Raw genomic sequence first — 18,213 nt, 5'->3', positions numbered from 1 at the left:
CCCATCTTGAGGAGAACCCCAGGATCAATCTCACTTACAACCCCCTACCCCAGACTATAACACATGTCTTTCTTGACAATCTGCTGAGTGTGTACTTTACTGGGTTTTTCTGAGACAAGGTCTTGCTACGTAGTTCTGCCTGGCCTTGAAATGACTGTGTAGTCCAGGCTAGCCTTCAACTCCCAGCAATCCGCCTGCTTCAGCCTTTTGAGCACTGGGATCACAGGTATGTGCCACAACACACGGCTCATGAGTGTATACTTTAAAGTACTGCCTCATAAGTCTTTCTAATGCCTCACATCAATGTATCCTACAATTCTCTTCTGTGATATAAGACAGCAAACTCATAACCTACCCCATGGGCAGGGTGAGCTGAGGTACCCATCTCTCTTTGGGGGATGTCCTTGGATCCTTTCGGGTGACCCAACTGCCTGTGAGTCTGTCTAGATACAGATAAACCACAAAGCTCAGCCACTTGCAGTCAAGAGTCTGAGGGATAGGAGGAGGCATTATCACACCAGAGAAAGAGTTCTCACTACTCACTGTTATTTCCTAAAGGGTGAAAGGATGGTTCACCAGTTATTCTGCAAATGCCAGAACCCAAAAAGTCTACAAACACGCCAAAGGTTGGCAACTAAATTATCTATTTAATACAATAAAGCAAAACTCTAGGAAAAACTACAGTTGAGTTATACCACACAGATACAAATTAGGAAAAAAATTAGCGTGAGATAATCTATCCTCACTCTGCATCCGTTACTGACCCTAAACATACAAACAGACTTCTCTAGTTGAAGGTGAGGCGGGAGGGTGTAGAAGGGGGGAAGAAGAGGAGGAAGAGGAAGGAGGAGGAGGGAGGTGGTGAAGTAAACTGTAAAAAAAGCTCTTCACTATTTTCTCCTTACTGAATTCAGGTGGCAGTCACAGACCAGTTTTTGGAATACCTACAGCTAGGGGTATTTTATTGGTACAGGATGCAGTCCACAATTGTTATCATTCCACAAATTTAACTGCATCTTTTAGAGACTAATTTTTCATCTCACTTGATAGTATGCTGATATCCAGCAAAGTCTTGAACTAGTCAGCATGTGGTACAGTACTCGGGTAACCAAGGTGTTACTGTTCTTACCTTTTAAGATTAAAAACTCAGAAATACCTACACTTTAGAGTGGAAAACAATGACAGCCCTATAAAGAGAACAAAATTCCAGAGGGGATCTCTGAAAGCATTTAGTGACCATCAGTCTTACTGAAAATGACTGGAAACCTTCTCTAAGCAGCGCTTGGTATAGTGCCTTCCCTGATCTTGCTTTCTAGGTGAGGTCATTGAGGAAGGAAATCATTATAAGATAATCTGGCACATATGGAGTTGAAACCAGCTAATAAAACATTACTTAAAGCAATCCACCCACACATGATAGTTGTCTATCCAACCCTACCCAAGGGACAGGGAATGCCAGTCCCAGATAAATACCAGCTGGCGTGCACATACCTAGATGCAGCAGCAAATGCAACAGCTCGGGCAGCTGTGGCTTCTTCTAACTTCTTCCTTTTTTTCTCCTCCATTAACTGTTTTTCTACAAAACTTCGGGCTTCTTGCTCAGCTTTGAGCTTTTTCTCCAGCTGGCTGATATTCTGCTTGTCTTTTTGTTTCATTTGCACAGCATTATGTAACCTATATGGAAAGAGTTGTCATACAAAGCCTTATAATTAGAAATACTGTAAAACATGGCTTCTTTATTACTTTAAAGTCAAGTAAACCGGAGGTTTGAGCAGAAAATCGTAAGTATCAACTCCCAGTGTGCCCAGAGAAGACACACTGTCATTATTATTTAATAATTCCTAAACACCAATAAGACCCACAATCAGACCTACACTCTGCTCTGTTAAGGTAAATGATCTAGGGCCAGGGATACAGCTCAGTAGCACAAGTGCCTGCCTAGCAAGCACAAGGTCCTGAGTTTGATTTCCGGTAACAAAAACAAAAAACAAAACAAAAAAAAAGGTAAGTGATCTACAACAGGCAATTCAGAATAGAGGATATAGTTCTAACATAGCACAAGATAATTACAGAAATAACTCTAGTGCCTCAGTGCACTTTGAAAGAACTTCAGTGAGGTCCAAGAGTCACTGATGAGATTAGTCCCACCAAAAGGGAAACAGGGGGAGAAGGGAGGGAGTCTTCCTCTTCCAGAATACACGCATGCTACAGCCTTCCCCTTCCAGTTACCAGGTTTCTCAGTGTTCCCAAATAAATCTCTTAGAGTCACTCACAGCTTTACATATCAATGTGACGTGAGCTTATCATTAAAATGTTCATTACAGTAGTTTTCAATGCTACAACAATGTTGTTCAGGAGCAGTGGAGAGGCTTTGGCCTGTAATATTATAGCTTTGGGGTTACACTGCTTACAAATATGGAACTACTCACTCCAACAGTGAAAGCCTGGAGCCTGTAATAGTGATCACTATGACCAACACACATTGCCGATAAAAACAAAACAAAGAACAGCCCCACTCGGGGTCATCAAGTATTCTAGAATGAATGAATGAATGGAGAGCTTATAAGAATTTACCCATAAGAGCTGGCTTACTGCCTTGTTCTTCAAAGTTCAATGTCATATTTTGGTTCCAGGAAGGGTAGTCTGACCACCTGGATATTTCCACTCAAACGAACAAGATTTTCAAATTGTAGCAAAACTGCTTCTTATCAGTTTTACTTATCATAAAAACTCAGTAACTATTTTAAACATTTATTAAATGAGAGAAGAAAAATACCAACAATCGTAAACTATTTGTTGCAATGAAGTAAGTTTTATTAGATTTTTAAATCTGGTATTAAATTATTTTAAATATTTTGTTCAAAAACTACTCTGCTAAGTAAAGTCCCTTTGTCACCACGTATCTTGTCCTCCAATCCCTGGAAACATGATTAATAGCGAGGCTATGAGGTCCACAAGGTGCACATACTTGTTCTGCAGCAGCTCATTCTCCTGCCGGAGCTGGCCCATTTCTGAGCGGATCCCTCGTTCGGTGCTTGAGAGGGAGCTGATCTGACTGCGGAGCTCCTGTTCTACTTGCCTGCTCGCTTGCAAGTCAGCCTTTAACTTTTTAATGTCTTGTTCCAGCCTAGGAGAAGGAGAAATGCACATTTTCATCTCAAAGAGGGCTCCCCCAGGGCACAGTGAGGAACCCTGGCTGAGGTCCCAGACTGCTGGGTGGATGGCAGAGGCCCCACTGAACTCCCGTCTACAATCTGCTTAGTTCTATTCTGTTATTTCACTCGAGTCCCCACCTCTTTCCACTAGGTGTACCTTTTGATTTTCCCCAAATGTCTATGACACTGACAAGTGAAGGTGATGCTTGTGAATATCTGAGCTGCTAATAAAGGAGGAAGGGAAGGCAGAGAAAGTCGTTGATGACTAAGGTCCTCTCCCCAGTGGTGACTTTTCCATGCCTCCTAGGAAGGGAAATATGTTAAAACAACTAACTAGCTCATGACCTACCACTTACTGCTTTGGATACTCTGGTAGCTCAGACTCTACTATCTGAGACTCCCTCCCTCCATGGGCCTAGAAGAAAACAGTGTCTGCATCAATTTCCTGAAATTGTCTCCTTGCTAAATAATGCTCATACTTTTGGTAATTGTGGCAGAAGAGCTCATTAGACTCAACCATAGTGAAAAAAAGAATGAATTACACGCTCTAAGCATCACATAAGAAAACTCCATCTGTGTTATGCTTTGGATCTAGATGCACCCCCCTCCCACCCCCCAAAAACCTCATGCAGTCATAAGTGGGGCTTTTTCAGAGGTAGCTGGATCTATAGTGTGTGATACTGGGATTAATTCATGGTGCAATGCTAGGATCAAAGGTATTAGGATTAAGGGTGTAAGGGCAACCTGCCCTAAGTAGCCTGGACAAGATATAAGGGATAGAAAGCTGTAGTCGGCCCTTGCTTGCCTTGCTACCCTCTGCCCTGCCATGAACTGTTTCTCCTCTTTGATGCCTGTCCGCCATGCCGTCCTGCCTGAGCCAGCTGACTATGAACTGAAACCTCTACAAACTGCAAGCCAAATAAACCTTTCTTCCCTTAACTTTGGGCATGGGGTATTTTGTTTCAGCAATGAGAAAAGTAAGTCTGAACTTAAGTCTATCTTTCCAATTCCTTATTTCCTGTTTCATCTATTTTCTTCACTCTTTTGCTAGGGATTGAACCCAGGACCTCACACATAAGAAGCAAGTGATAAACCACTGAGCTACATACCCAGTATCTATTTTCTTTACTACAATAATAGTTTCTTCATAGGGTGTGTATTGGGGACCTATATGCCTAAGTAGTAAAGGATCAATAAAAAGTACAAAATCAAGTTCCTCTCTCTGTGGGAGGATTTCGCAAGTTCACCGAGGCCCCCCAAATAATTAAAATGATTAAACAATGACACAAGGAAGACTATGATTTTAATATGTTAGAAGGAATAATAACAACTACTACTTAATGAAAATGTTGCCACGCACTATTCTATACATTTTGATGGCATGAACTCATTTACTCTGTATGACTATGAGCAAAAGTGCAATTATTCTTCTCATTTTTCCAGATGAAGGAATCCAGGCTAGGAAAATCTTCTAGTCCAAGATCTCCCAGGCAACAGGCCCAGAGTTCATTCTGTTCACATAGGCCACAGTGCAGCCGCATCATCGACAGCATCGGACAAGCAAAACCGTTACTAGAACTCGAGAGCAGACTAGGAAAGACACTGTAGAGAGGATGGGAACTGAGCTGGGCCCTGAAGGCTGGACAAGCGCTGGAAAGGGATATAAAGGAACATTCTAAAGGAGAGTGGAGGGACACACGGTCAGAAACTCAACATCACTGTCACATATTTGAAGGCAAATGCCCAGTCTGACCTCTAAGGAAGCCATAGGGAAGAGTCTGGTAGATAGGATCTGGACAGTAGTGTTAAAGGTCATTCCAAGGATGTACAATGCCACACTGAGAAGATACTTTTTCCACCCGGATACAAACTTACAGGAAGCTTAAAGTCAGTTTGCTCTGGTGAAACTTTGTTTTGGTGTTGGGGTACTGAACCCAGGGCCTCACCTACACTAAGCATAGGATCGGCTAAGCCACACCATGGCCTCTGATAAAACTTTTGTGCATAGGACTAATCCAACATGACAAAAGGACCAAGATTTCTGGAGGGCCCTTGTGCTCTTTCTTTGGAACTGTCAGCTCCATAGATTAAGTCCTTACAGATGTTTATTAAGTAGCATAAATCCTCAGAGCCTACCACAACAATCAGTGCTTAACTCAATAATGTTGCTTATCTCCCTTAGAAAATCAAACAGAGCTTTATTTCCCTATTTACCACTAGGGAGCTTTTAAAAATCTGGAAAAGCCACAAATCCTGCAATACTGATGGTCATTTACAGGTGGAAGTCACCAGTTCCCCGCCCAGTGCCTGAGAACACGGCCTAGAAACCTCGTGTTCCAGCACAATGGCCTCTCCGGACACAGCTCAATCCCCAGGGAAGGGTCACAAGTCAACATCACACCACACTGATCCCATTGCCAGGGTTATTCCAGTTCAGTGTACTCTCAGAAATGCTCCGAACGATTACAGATTGGCATTTATACCACTGCCACACTGCACTGTCTCTCATTCACCTGAAGTAACCCATGGGATATATTCCAAAACAGGTAGATGCTGTCGGGTTATCTACGTAAGTTTGGCTGAAAATGTAACAGGTAATTTATCTTTCTTGAGATGTCAATTTCACAAGTGGAGGATTCCATTTTGGTAGAAAAGGTGAGTTTTTAGATGAGAATGGGGATTTACATTGGTTTAGTAATGGGATGGGGTGGGGGTAAGGTCCTGATACCAATTCTGTGACCCCAGCCAAGGCATGTAACCTAGGCCTCCGTTTCCTCCTCTGTGGCTAATGATCTCTTCAGCTCCTCCCAGGTTGGTCTAGGATTTCTAGGCCTGACACACTTAAGAGGTGGCTTGCTGATTTGCTTCTTCTGATTAACAAACTAAGCTATATCTTATGCAGATGCACAGGAATCAAGTTCCACACAACCAGCCTGAGGCAAAACATGTGCTGCAGCTGGGAATGAAAGTAAAATTAAATCTACAGAAGCTACATGTCAGTAACTTTATAGTTATTGTTTTCTCTCATTTTTTAATGTTTAAAAACCTATTTTCCTACCATAAGCTAGAGGTAACAATATTCTGAGTCAAACTTTAGAGTTCCCGGAAAATAATAAAAAGCCAAAGAGCTAGTGCAGATATGAGAACGAAATGTATAAAACATAACTTCTGGAGACCACAGACCACTAAACAATGTGTTTTTTAATACAGAACTCTACAAAAATTTTATCTTAAAAGTAAACACCAGCGGGCTGGGGATATAGCTCAGCGGCACAGCGCCTGCCTGCCAAGCATGAGGTTGTGAGTTCAATTCCAGGTACCAAAAAAAAAGTACACACCAGCACAATATGACAAAAATAAAAAGGTTACAAAAATATGCTCACTTTGTGAATATGCATAAATTGTACACTGAAGGTTTATGCACTGATGTGCATATATGTTATACTGCAAGAAGAAGAGGGTTTTTCTTTTATATATACTTTCAAAGTTTATTCTTACAAAATCACAGAACTAAAATGCCTCAGGATTTTCTTATCTGGTATCATTAACTTCACAAAGATCTGAGTTATTGCTTTCCAAACTGTTGCAGAAAGTCTAGGAGTCAACATCAGCAGTCCCTGTGTAAGAAACTCGACTACAGGAACAATGCCTGCTCTCTTATAAGATAACTTCCAAGTTCGAAATGACAAAATGCTCAGATCTTTTAAAATTTATGATGGGTAATTTTCTGTTTCCTCTTACAGAAAGCATTAATTTAACTCTGAAGGTCTATTATATGTTTAAAATCTTCACAAAGGTGGGCATAAAATGATTTACAACCTCATACTGGATTTTTTTTAATTGCAAGAATGATACCCAGTTAGTATCAAAAATAGTACACAGAATACAAAGAATAAAAATTTAAAGAGCTCATAATCCTCTCATCCAACAGACAACACACTATTTGTATTTGGTACGCTCCTTTTCTGTATGTCCTCTTTATTTGTGGAGCGGGGAACAGGGTTTTGGTATGTAGTCCACCCTGGCCTTGAACTCACAATGTAGCCCAGGCTGGCCTTGAACTCAAAGCAATCCTCCTGCCTCAGCTTCCCAAGTGCTGGGATTACAGGTGTTCGCCACCACACCTGGCTTATATGCATTTTTTTCTATTTTCTCATATGTGTAAGTGTAAACAGATAAGCAACTTCTCACACTATTAAAAAACTTTCATACACAAATGAAACAGTATTCCATTGTATGGATGTACTATAAAGCCCTATTTTCTAAAACATAGCTCAAATTTTACATTTGCTCATTAGAAAAACGTATGTCTCAAATTTTGAAAGAACTATATGACAGCCAGGTGTGGTGGTGCACGCCTGTAATCCCAGGACTCAGGAGGCTGAGGCAGGAAGATCGTTGCAAGTTGAGACCAGCCTGGGCTACAAAGTGAGCTTGAGGCCAACCTGAATTGTATAATGAGACCCTGTCTCAGAAAGACCAAAAAAAAAAAAAAAAAAAAACCCACCAAAAAAAACTATATGACTTAGTAAACTGAACTGAATCAAGTCAGTTCAAGCTAGGGGCATTTGTTAAATAGGCACTACCTGTCTTAATGACATATTTAACCTTTTGTACTGAAGGTTAATACTTCCTAAGTAAAATGTAGATATATAATTTATTACTGGGAAGTACTAAGAAGTTTTGATTAAACTGTGTTAAGAGGTTAATGCAAAATCTTCAGATATGTTCAGGAGATTTTACTAAACCTAAATCAGAGGTGGTATACATACATACATACATACATATATATACATATATATCTATTTTATATAGAGAGCCAAAAATACATATATCAGCTAAATAAAAACTTGTATGAGTATTTTAATAATAAATTTATTGAGACTTCATGAGATTAATACAAGTTAACTTTGGCCTCTACAATTATAAGAGGTGCTCAAAGTGGTGGCCATGAGCTTCCAGACATTCATCTGTATGTCGAACAGCTGTCGAAGTATGTATGCATTTTTTTGGTGGACTCTGTGTATGCGTCTTTGTATTTGTCTACATATTTTTTGTTTTTGCTTTGAGACAGGTTCTCATTATGCAGTTTAGGCTGGCCTTGAACGCTTTATGTAGCCCAGGCTGGCCTTGAACTTATGATGATCCTCCTGCTTCAGCCTCCCTCCCAAGTGCTGCAATTACATGCATACGCCACCAGGCCCAGCAGGCAGAAGTAATACAATTTATAACCTTGAGGCTAATTTCAGTAAGGAGGGATCAAAAGAATGAAGGGAAAAAATTTACCCACAAGCTCTGACACTTTTTGTCAGAGTTAAGTCCCACTCTCTTCCCTATATGAAGGAATCTGAAGGGATAAAAAGAAACTTTCCCTAAAAGAGTTACAATCTCATCACCCCACCTACTACCCCCTCTCCCTGGCACTTCTTAACCAAACTTGAGTAAGGCTTAGCCAAGAAACAAACACATTCCAACTTGCTCAGCTTCGGTGGACTCAGATGTCCCCCCACAAAGGCTTGGCCAAAGGCAGCACTACTATGGACACAGAAGGCCTGTGGCAAAGCTGGAGTCCATGGGTACAACAGTGTGTCCCTTTTTGCCCCACTGTACAAACCTAGATTCTAAACTGTTACACACTGTTAGAACTAGGCAGCCCTCCTAGCCACTTCCCTGATAACTTCAAAGACGGCACTTCTAAGAAAACTCTGCAGCTGCTCCTGAGTCCTAGCGCATTATCTAACCCACAGCCAAGTCAGGCCCACTATCTATCGCAGCACTTCCTCCAGGCCTCTGTCAGGAGGCTGGATAACTTCACAGCAGATTCCTGAGCTGAGGATCCCTCTCACCTACCCCAAACCTTAACTATGTCTCACCTTCCCTCAATCCTACTTGAGTAGGCAAGCTATTATGTAACTGACTAGTGATTATCTAATTGTAGGAGGAGAATACTTACAATTTAATAAGTGGTAGCCTCCAACTGACCTAAAGAATGAAGTTCAAAGAAAGCCTTAGGCAGGCAAAGTAGAAAAACACCTTAGGGCATGTGGAAGGACATCAGGTAGCAACACAATGTCAGCTTTTACTTGAAAAGGGGCTTTATGCTGCAGAGAAGGTAGGGAGACCCAGTATGTAACGTTTGTAACTCTTTGGTGAGTGACTCTGAAGTACAGCCCACCGCAAGCACTTTGACTTCACTGAAGTTTAGAAGTCTCCAGCCGGCCCTGCCACTTTGTGCTTTTGTAACACCTGACTGCACAAGGGAGGATGAAGACACAGGGGCCGTAAGCTTCCCCAGGAAGCGAGCTGTGTGAAAAAGAGGCAGACCGTTTCCAGACAGGACTTCACCTGGGATGTCTAGGATGGCCCAACACTCCAGGAGTCATGTCCACAGGCATTCCTGAAAACTACCTGTGCGTGTATCACTGTGGACTCCTGGCTGCAATCCGTGAGATCCAGAGAGAGAGCAAGAGCCTTAGCTTTGTTGGTTACCTCTGCCCCTGAAGAGCCAGCAACACAGACACATTAGAACTCACTTGGCTGTTAACGCTAAACGCTAAAAGGCTTCAGAAAGTCATCTTCAAGTTACACAGCCCAGTGACTGAGGCAGGGTCTTTTTTTTTTTTTTTTTTGGTCTTTTCTTCTGGTACCAGGAACTGAACTCACGACCTTGCGCTTGCCAGGCAGGCGCTTTGCTGCTGGGCTAAATCCCCAGCCCCTGAGGCAGGGTCTTAATGTGCCTCCATACTGGCCAGAATGACCACTCCTTGTTTCTACACATCTCTGGCTTTAATTTCAGCACCTCCTTAGGAGGAATGACCTGCGTTTTTGAGTCTCGTCCATTCTTCAAGGCCCAGTTGTGAAAACAAAAACAAAAATTAAGCAAACTTGCCAGCGTGAAGCATCCAAACTTGCTTCTCCTCACGGAAGCCCACAGTCATCACTGTTAGTGTGTCATGTCTGGCACTGAACCGCTGTCCTGTCCTGGGTTTTGTTGTTCTGGTGTTTAATCTTTTCCTGTGGATGTATCTTATTTCTAAGAAAACTGTAAGTTTTTTGAAGCCAGAATCTGACTGTGCTATAAAATTAGAAGCAAAGACTATTTCTAAAGTTTCTTCCAATCCTTACAGATCATGCCACTAATCCTTGTACTGTGTCCATCTCAGTGCTCAGAATAGAATGGGGCTTTGCTGTGACATAGGAGGGCCTGGAAAAAAGCCAAAGTTATCTGCTATTTTAATTTAAATAGTGGCTGAAGAAGACAAGGTAAATGGCTGTCTGCTTATGAGGAAGGCAGGTGCACAGGAAAAGAACAAATGAAGCCGGGTGTGGTGGCGCACGCCTGTAATCTTAGCACTTGGGAGGCTGCCGCAGGCGGATCATTGCGAGTTTGAGGTCAGCCTGGGCTATACAGTGGGTTCAAGGTCAGCCTGGACTACATAGTGAGACCCTGCCTCAAAAAAAAAAAGAAAAGAAAAGAACAAATGAAGAGCAACCGCGTCATCCTGATAAATACCTAATTCCATCAGGAGTCCCTGCTATACATTAATCATACAAGGCAGGACTTGTTTAGGGACCACACAGCTGAAAGCTGAGCTCATAAATCAAAGCTTTGCCCCCAGAGAAATACTGATTACTCCTACACCAACTCCCCTCACCTCTTTTGGGTCATTAACAGAGAAGTGTATGCTAAATACATGGTCAGTGTAACCCATCATAAGTGAGGCCTACACTGACTGGAAGCTGTTCCAGCATATTCTATAAACCACATCTTTGGAAATACCAAACTGAAGCTGCCTCCGGTCTCACTGTGGTGACGACAGCTGCTTACTACGCACAAAGATCCAAAAATAGACAACAAGCTGATGACCTGATTACCAGGTGAAACCATGTAACAAAGTACCTTATGTCTTCGTTCCATACTCTTGTCAAACACAAAAAGCAAACACATTAATTTTCCTTAAGGAATGCAGAGAGACAGAAAAAGAATTCTAGAGGCTTTCACAAAACTAGCCATTCAAGGAATATGGTACTGACTTCTTGAAATTCTTCAAGAATAAGGCTTGGAACGCTGAGAACTGAAAGTTTTAATAAGGTCTTTAAAGGAATATGGTAAAATTTGACAGTTTGCACCAGAAGGCTTTAAAATGTTCATAGCTGTTGATAAGGCAACTGAAGATGCACACAGAGTTACAAAACAAAAGAAAAAAAACAGAAGCACTTAAATATTTAACAGAAGATCAGCTAAGTAAATTATTGTATATTCAGGTATCTGACTGCCATTAAACATGAAATCATTTTTAAAAATCCCTGAAAATGCTGGGTGTGGTGGCACATGCCTGTAATCTAAGCTAGTAGGGAGGTTGAGGCAGAAAAGAGAGGTCAGCCTAGGCAATTTGGAAAGACCTGTCTCAAATAAAAAATAAAAATGGTTGGGCCAGGGATATAATTCAGTGGCACAGCGCCTGCCTGGCAAGTACAAAGTCCTGAGTTCAATTTCCGGTACCTAAAAAAATAAAAAGGGTTGGGGATGTAGCTTAGTGATAGAGTGCTTGCCTAGCATGTGCAAAGCCCTGTGTCCAACCTCCAGTGCTGCAAAAAATTAAAACAAAAAAAAATCACTGAAGAATTTCCATGACATAAGAGAGCCTTCATAATACAGTCAGTGAAAAAAAAAAGTTAAAAAATACTTTCTGCTGGGTGGGTGTGGCTGTGTATGCCTATAATCCCAGCACTCTGGAAGGCTGAGATAGGATAAGTACAAGCTTGAGCTCAATTTGGACAATTTAGCAAGACCCGGTCTCAAAATTTTTTAAAAAGGGGTGGGTTTGTAGCTCAGTCTAAATGCCATGGGTTCAGTTCCCAATACAGCAAAATAAAAACATTTTTTGTGTGTCTACAGCATGAGCTTAGTTTTGCAAAAAGAGTATGTATATATGCAAGATAAAAAAGATGAGGATATATGTTAAATAATGGTTAGTTGTTTACCTTCCAAATCAGATGTAATAAATACTTTAACATTTTAACTACTATCTTATAATTGGAATAAAGTTACTTCAGAAGAGGAGGACAGCCGCGTGTGGCGATGCACACCTGTAATCCCAGCACTCGGGAGGCTGAGGCAGGAGGATCGTTGCAAGTTTGACATCAGCCTGGGCTACAAAGCGAGCTCAAGGCCAGCCTGAACTGCACAGCAAGACCCTGTCTCAAAAAAAAAAAAAAAAAAAAAAAAAAGTGGAGGATGTTAGGCTGTTCTCCACGGCTGTTCAATGTTCCCTATCACTCCTACTTGTGCGCATGTCTTACACTAGTTTCAGAAAACCTGAAAGCCTTAGGGAAAACCCAACCCTTACTTTACAACCTTATTAGGACAGTCCAAAGAGGGGGAAGTTCCCTTTCTGAAGTAGAAAACAGCCTGGTTCCTAAATCTACATCGACTACGTGCAATTTATCAGTTCCTACCAAAACAACAGATTTAGAAAACCTAGATCTAGAGCTGCAGCTTCTCGCCCTGCTACAGTTCTCTTGGCTGCATACAACACTAGCCCAGGCAGGCAGCACTGCTGCAACACCAGGCTCGATGTGCCTCACACATTGTAAGTGCCCTGCTGAGGGAGCTGAATTCTGAACCAGTGCACCTGTGAGGGCTGTGAAACCCAAGCCAACAACATCCCGAGTTTTGGTGTATTTCCAAACTCTGTAGAAACACATCTTGACAAGGAAGAAGTTACAAATCCTTGCCACAGATGGCCTAAGCAGTTCTGTGCACTGGATGGATTGAGGAAAGTCAAGTGCTGACTGGTAGGGCCAGGGCGTGGGAGTGAACAAAACACCAGCCTAAGAAAGGTCAGGAGCAGAAGTTGCAAATTAATGAGTCGGTTTGGTTCATAAACATGTTCTGTTTGACCATCCCCCAGCATGATGTAAAAAAATGTTTTTAAACTGGGAGATTTTACAAATGGCTATCTATTTCTGGCATCTCTTCAAGACATTACAAGATGTGGTAACACTGGACTTATAATCTCCCATGGCAACAGTCTGCTGTTCCCATTGGAAGAATTCATGCTCCCAAACTTCTACGTGTTAGGTGCAGCAATGAACGTGAATGAAGACAAAGGAGACCCCGGAGCATCGCGCTGTCACACGCATTCCACAACACTTCTGTTTTGAAGCTACTGGAACACTAACAAGAAAGATTAAATGTACATTATGATGGAGAAGAGCTGTCACTCTTCCTTAAAAAAGAAACCAAAACTTTTTTTAAAATTCAGAACACACACTGGCTAGAAGAAAAGGTCTCAGAGGTCCCGAAGAGATCTGCAAAGATGGCAATCTGCCCACCCTGGCTGGTAAAGTACCCAAAGGGTCAGTTCCTAAATAATACCAGGAGTAACATTTAAAGAAGATCATTCCTTTTCTTTGAGGTTACCTTCCTTCTGGGGAATCCACCCTTAATCAAGCTATTATGTACCAGCAAAGGCACTGAGTCAGAATTTAATGCAGAAACTTTCTAAGTTTCACATTAGTTCCTCCCCAATTCTAGTGAGGGAACTTTCAGTCTATTTAGAAATCACTGTTTTGACAGAATAAACTGTCAGGATTCAACATGACACCATTTCTTTCTTTCTTTTTTGGGTACCGGGAATTGAACTCAGGACCTTGTGCTTGCCAGGGAGGCACTTATGCCACTGAGCTATATCCACAGCCCCCATGACACTGTTTCTTATGTGCATTACTCCTCCAGTAATATATGGGTCACTTTATAGTCTATATAGCAGAAACACCTTCCTGTTTGACCATCAAGATATAGACACATTAGGTGAACTGCCTGTGCCTAGTTTTCTAAGATGCCATGTGGTTTTCAAGTCACAAAATTGCCCTATTTAAGTATAAAATCATCAGTTTCTATTACCATGTTTATACTCAGGATGTTATAGTTCTAAATTTTTGCAATGGTTAAAAAAAACTCCAACCTCATTGTGAATGAACAGCAGCAGTGTTAACTAAGTAGTAAAACTACAGGAACCTAAACTATTAAGGAACAGCAGAAAAGGAAAATAAAATCAAGTCGGCCAATGTATATACCTGCTCAGACATAATGCCTCCCAAGATCAGATTCACTTCCCCAAACTATTCCTGACACACAGGCAAAATGTATTCAAATATAAAAGGGGCAAACAAATGTACTTGTCTCTTTCCAGCACTGCAGCTACTATAAAAGCAGCCAAACACATTTCCTTAGTTGGGGGATTTCCCTGGAGGGAAGGAAAGGTGGAACAGAAATATGGGATCTGAGCTCACTGCAGCTGCCAAAGACAGAGGATGATCTTGGGTGGGCAGAGGGCCAGACCCATCAGGCGAGATGAGTAAGACAAAGGAAACTTTGGTTTCTCCCATGTTCTTTTCTCCCCCATCCCTCACTCTCTTCTTCTTTTCCATGTTCTTGGTGAAGGATGACTTCTGCCTACATTTCTTGGCTCTGGGGCATAACCAAATCATTGCCAGAGCAAATGGCTTATTCAGTAGAAGTCTCTTCCCGAATTCCTCTCACCTCCTGGAAAGTCTTGAGAAAAATACTGATGGAGTACTTAACTGTAAAAACTTCCTGGGAAAGACAAAGAAAAGGGGTCTGGAATAGAAAGCCTTTCTTTTTCTTTTTCTTTTTTTTTTTGGTCTTTTTGAGACACAGTCTCGCTATGCAGTTCAGGCTGGTCTTGAACTCACTTTGTAGCCCACATTGGCCTCGAACTCACAATGATTCTCCCGCCTCAGCCTCCTGAGTGCTGGGGTTACAGGTGTGTGCCACCACGCCCAGCAGCCTTTCTATTTTTAAAAAAATAAAATCAGTAACAACCTCAAAACAAGTAGTGTTGGGTATGGCGATGAGTTCGAGACTAGCCTGTATTACATAGTGAGTCTAAGGCCAGACTGAATTACAGAGTGAGACCCTGTCTCAAAACAGTAACACAGCCGGGCATGGTGGCGCATGCCTGTAATCCCAGCACTCAGGAGGCTGAGGCAGAAGGATCGTTGTAAATTCAAGACCAGCCTGGGCTACAAAGTGAGCTCAAAGCCAGCCTGAGCTGCAGAGCGAGACCCTGTTTCAAAAACACTAAAAATAACAACAACAACAAAAACAGCAAAGCAAGTAGTTCTGACAGTGGATATCTGGTTCTTGATACAGTCATGTATCTAGACTTTCTAGCACCAAAAGTCTTTGAACTGCACTGTGATGAAATTACGAGGCCCTGCTGCCCCCCCTCCAATATCTTTCCTGCACAAAGGTAATACACATTTATTTAACAGGTATTTCCAAATGTCCACTGTGTGCCCACTGCCATGTACAGTGATGGACAAGAGAAAAGAAGTCTCTTTCCTCACCAGGCTTATATTCTGTTACTGGAATAATAAGCCTGTTGTAAAAATTCAAACTATACAAAAAGTAACTGTCTAGGAAGTTAACACCCACTACAAACTACAATTGACCATTTGGTATTTAGTTTTCTATGTACCTGAGAAATACATTCACCTACATTTTTTTAGCGAGCTCACACTCATCTGTTTTGCTACTCCCTCTCCCCCTACAGCAATCCATCTTGGGTTCCTTTCATTACCTTTTAAAACACAGACTTTTATCTCTGACAAGAATTTTTGGTTATCTTTCCCCCTTAACTACTGATTTCCCACTTAGGTCTCATCGGGCCTATGAGAAGAGTGAAATGGTCCATAAAAGCCTGCTCCTCCTGATTCCCAGCCTGGGCAATGATCAGAGGCTCCTGTCCCTGACTGACTGACTGCTCCATCTTGCCTCCTCCCAGCAGTTAGGTGGTAGCTTTGGATTCTACTCTTAGTTTGTCCCTATAGCCTGGGTAGGAACTGTCTTCTCACTTTCTATTCAACCTGGACCAACTCCTTTCTTCTTTACCCTTGGGGCTAGGTGCTAGCACCCCTGGACTTCTAACCCTGACACACACCCACTTATCCTACACGACAAGGAAAGATGAAAAGATAGGCAGCAGTAGTAAGAAGAACTAGGATCTTTTTGTTCTCTAGGAAAGAACATTAGTCCCAAGTTTCCTAGTTGTTTTGAAATGCTTCTCTAAGATCACAAAATAGGAGCTTCCTGGATTCTAGTTTCACTGTTTCAGTGCTATTCACACCAAGTGATACCAACTCCACCAGTAATTCAAAACTAGTATCTAAAACTATGGCATTTTTAAATCAGTAACTATATCATTTTAAATTGTGTAAACATCTTACAATATAGGATAATAAAAAGTAGAAGCTACTTAAAACCATTCCAAAAAGCAAGACTACATACACCTAAGGAGCTGTCTGAAGTCAGAGGTTACACAGCAATCTTAAATTCCAGAATCTAGAAAACAATACTAAATTTGTAAGTGTAAGTCTGTGAACTGCTAGGCAAACTACATTTGACCAATCTGTGCCACCAGGAAATTCTAGTTAGAGAGGAAAGGTGGCTATCTTTTAGCTTTTGCTATCACTGTCCCTCTTTTTAAGAGAAACTTAAAATCATAAAAGTTAGCTGGGCATAGTGGGACATGCCTATAATGTTAGCACTTGGGAGGCTGAGGCAGGAGGACTGCCATAGGCCAGACTAGGCTATACAGTGAGTTGAAGCCCAGCCTAGAATACACAGCAGACCCTATCCAATAGAAAATAAGTAAGTAAGTAAGTGTATGGTTTATCTGGGCTGCAATCTTACTCCAGAAAGAATGGCTATCAAGAAATAAAAAGAAAAAGAAAAAAACAAAGTGGGTGTGGTGGTGCATGCCTATAATCCCAGCACTTGGGAGGCTAAGACAGGAGGATCATTGCGAGTTCAAGACCAGCCTGGGATACAAAGTGAGCTCAAGGCCAGCCTGAACTGCATAGCGAGACCCTGTCTCAAAAAAAACCCAAACAATCAAATAATAACAAATGCTGGGTAGGCTGTTGGTAAGCATATGAACTAGTACAACCACTACAGAAATCAGTATGGAAATTCCTCAAAAACTAAAAATAGAAATTCCCAGCTAAATTTTGGAAGCAGCCTATATGTCCATCAACAGATGAATGCGTGAAGAAAAATGTAGTAGGGGCTGGGGATTTAGCTCAGCGGCAAAAGCGCCTGCCTGGCAAGTGCAAGGTCATGAGTTCAGTTCCCGATACCGGAGAAAAACCAAAAAAAAAAAAAAAGAAAAAAAAAAGAAAAATATAGTATTTATAAAGGATAAATTTGAGTCATTTGTAGAAAAACAGATATACCACGTGACAGTATATTAACTGAAATAAATCAGATACGAAAGCTTAAATATTGCACGATTTTCTTACGAGAGAGCCAAAGTATAAATAAATTAAAGAATAAAACAGCTGAGTGTGGTGGCGCACACCTGTAATCCCAGCACTCGGGAGGCTGAGGCAAGAGAATTGTTGAGAGTTCAAGACCAACCTGGGCTACAAGGTGAGCTTAAGGACAGCCTGAACTGCACAGTGAGACCCTGTCTCAAAAAAGACAATAAAATAAAATAAAATAAAATTAAATTAAATTAAAATCGAAAGAGATAATTAGAAACAGGGAGATCTTTTGCAAATGAAAAGGGGACAAGGAGATGGGACAGGCAGGAAAAAAGAATTAAAATTGTTATATGTATATGTATGCCAACTTCCCATGATGAATGTAATCATTATGTATTGCTAATGTATTAATAGGGCCAGGGATATAGCTCAGCAGCGTAAGCACCTGCCTGGCAAGCCCAAGGTCATGAGTTCCATTCCCAGTACCAAAAACAAAGACAAAAACAAAAACAAATGTATTAATAAATTTTTTAAAAATATTAAAAAGGTTTATGTGGGCTAGAAAGTACAATGAACGACAATGACACCTGCTCACTTATCAGGTTAAATTAGGAATATTCATATGACACACTACTATCATAGACTATTAAAATAAACAGTAACACACTCATTGATGAACTAAACATTATATATCTCAATTATAAATTATGTTCTTATCAGTCTATATGCTCTAAAAATACTCCTCTGAGACCCAGATCTGGTA

The 18,213-nt window shown here is 41.3% G+C and overlaps 1 protein-coding gene across 1 annotated transcript in view; it reads right to left on the bottom strand.

The window, feature by feature from the left end:
- Tmem57 (transmembrane protein 57) overlaps positions 1 to 18,213 on the bottom strand; it is a gene marked incomplete in the record, with an annotated part of 64,512 nt that overhangs the window by 9,829 nt on the left and 36,470 nt on the right. The window contains 2 exon segments of the mRNA XM_005394823.2: positions 1,492 to 1,674; positions 2,969 to 3,127. Coding sequence (XP_005394880.1) covers positions 1,492 to 1,674; positions 2,969 to 3,127 — 342 coding nt within the window.

This window comes from Chinchilla lanigera, unplaced genomic scaffold (genome assembly GCF_000276665.1).
Source record: "Chinchilla lanigera isolate Chin_1 unplaced genomic scaffold, ChiLan1.0 scaffold00051, whole genome shotgun sequence".
Classification (NCBI taxonomy): Eukaryota; Metazoa; Chordata; class Mammalia; order Rodentia; family Chinchillidae; genus Chinchilla; species Chinchilla lanigera.
This window is presented reverse-complemented; position numbering and strand designations above follow the sequence as displayed.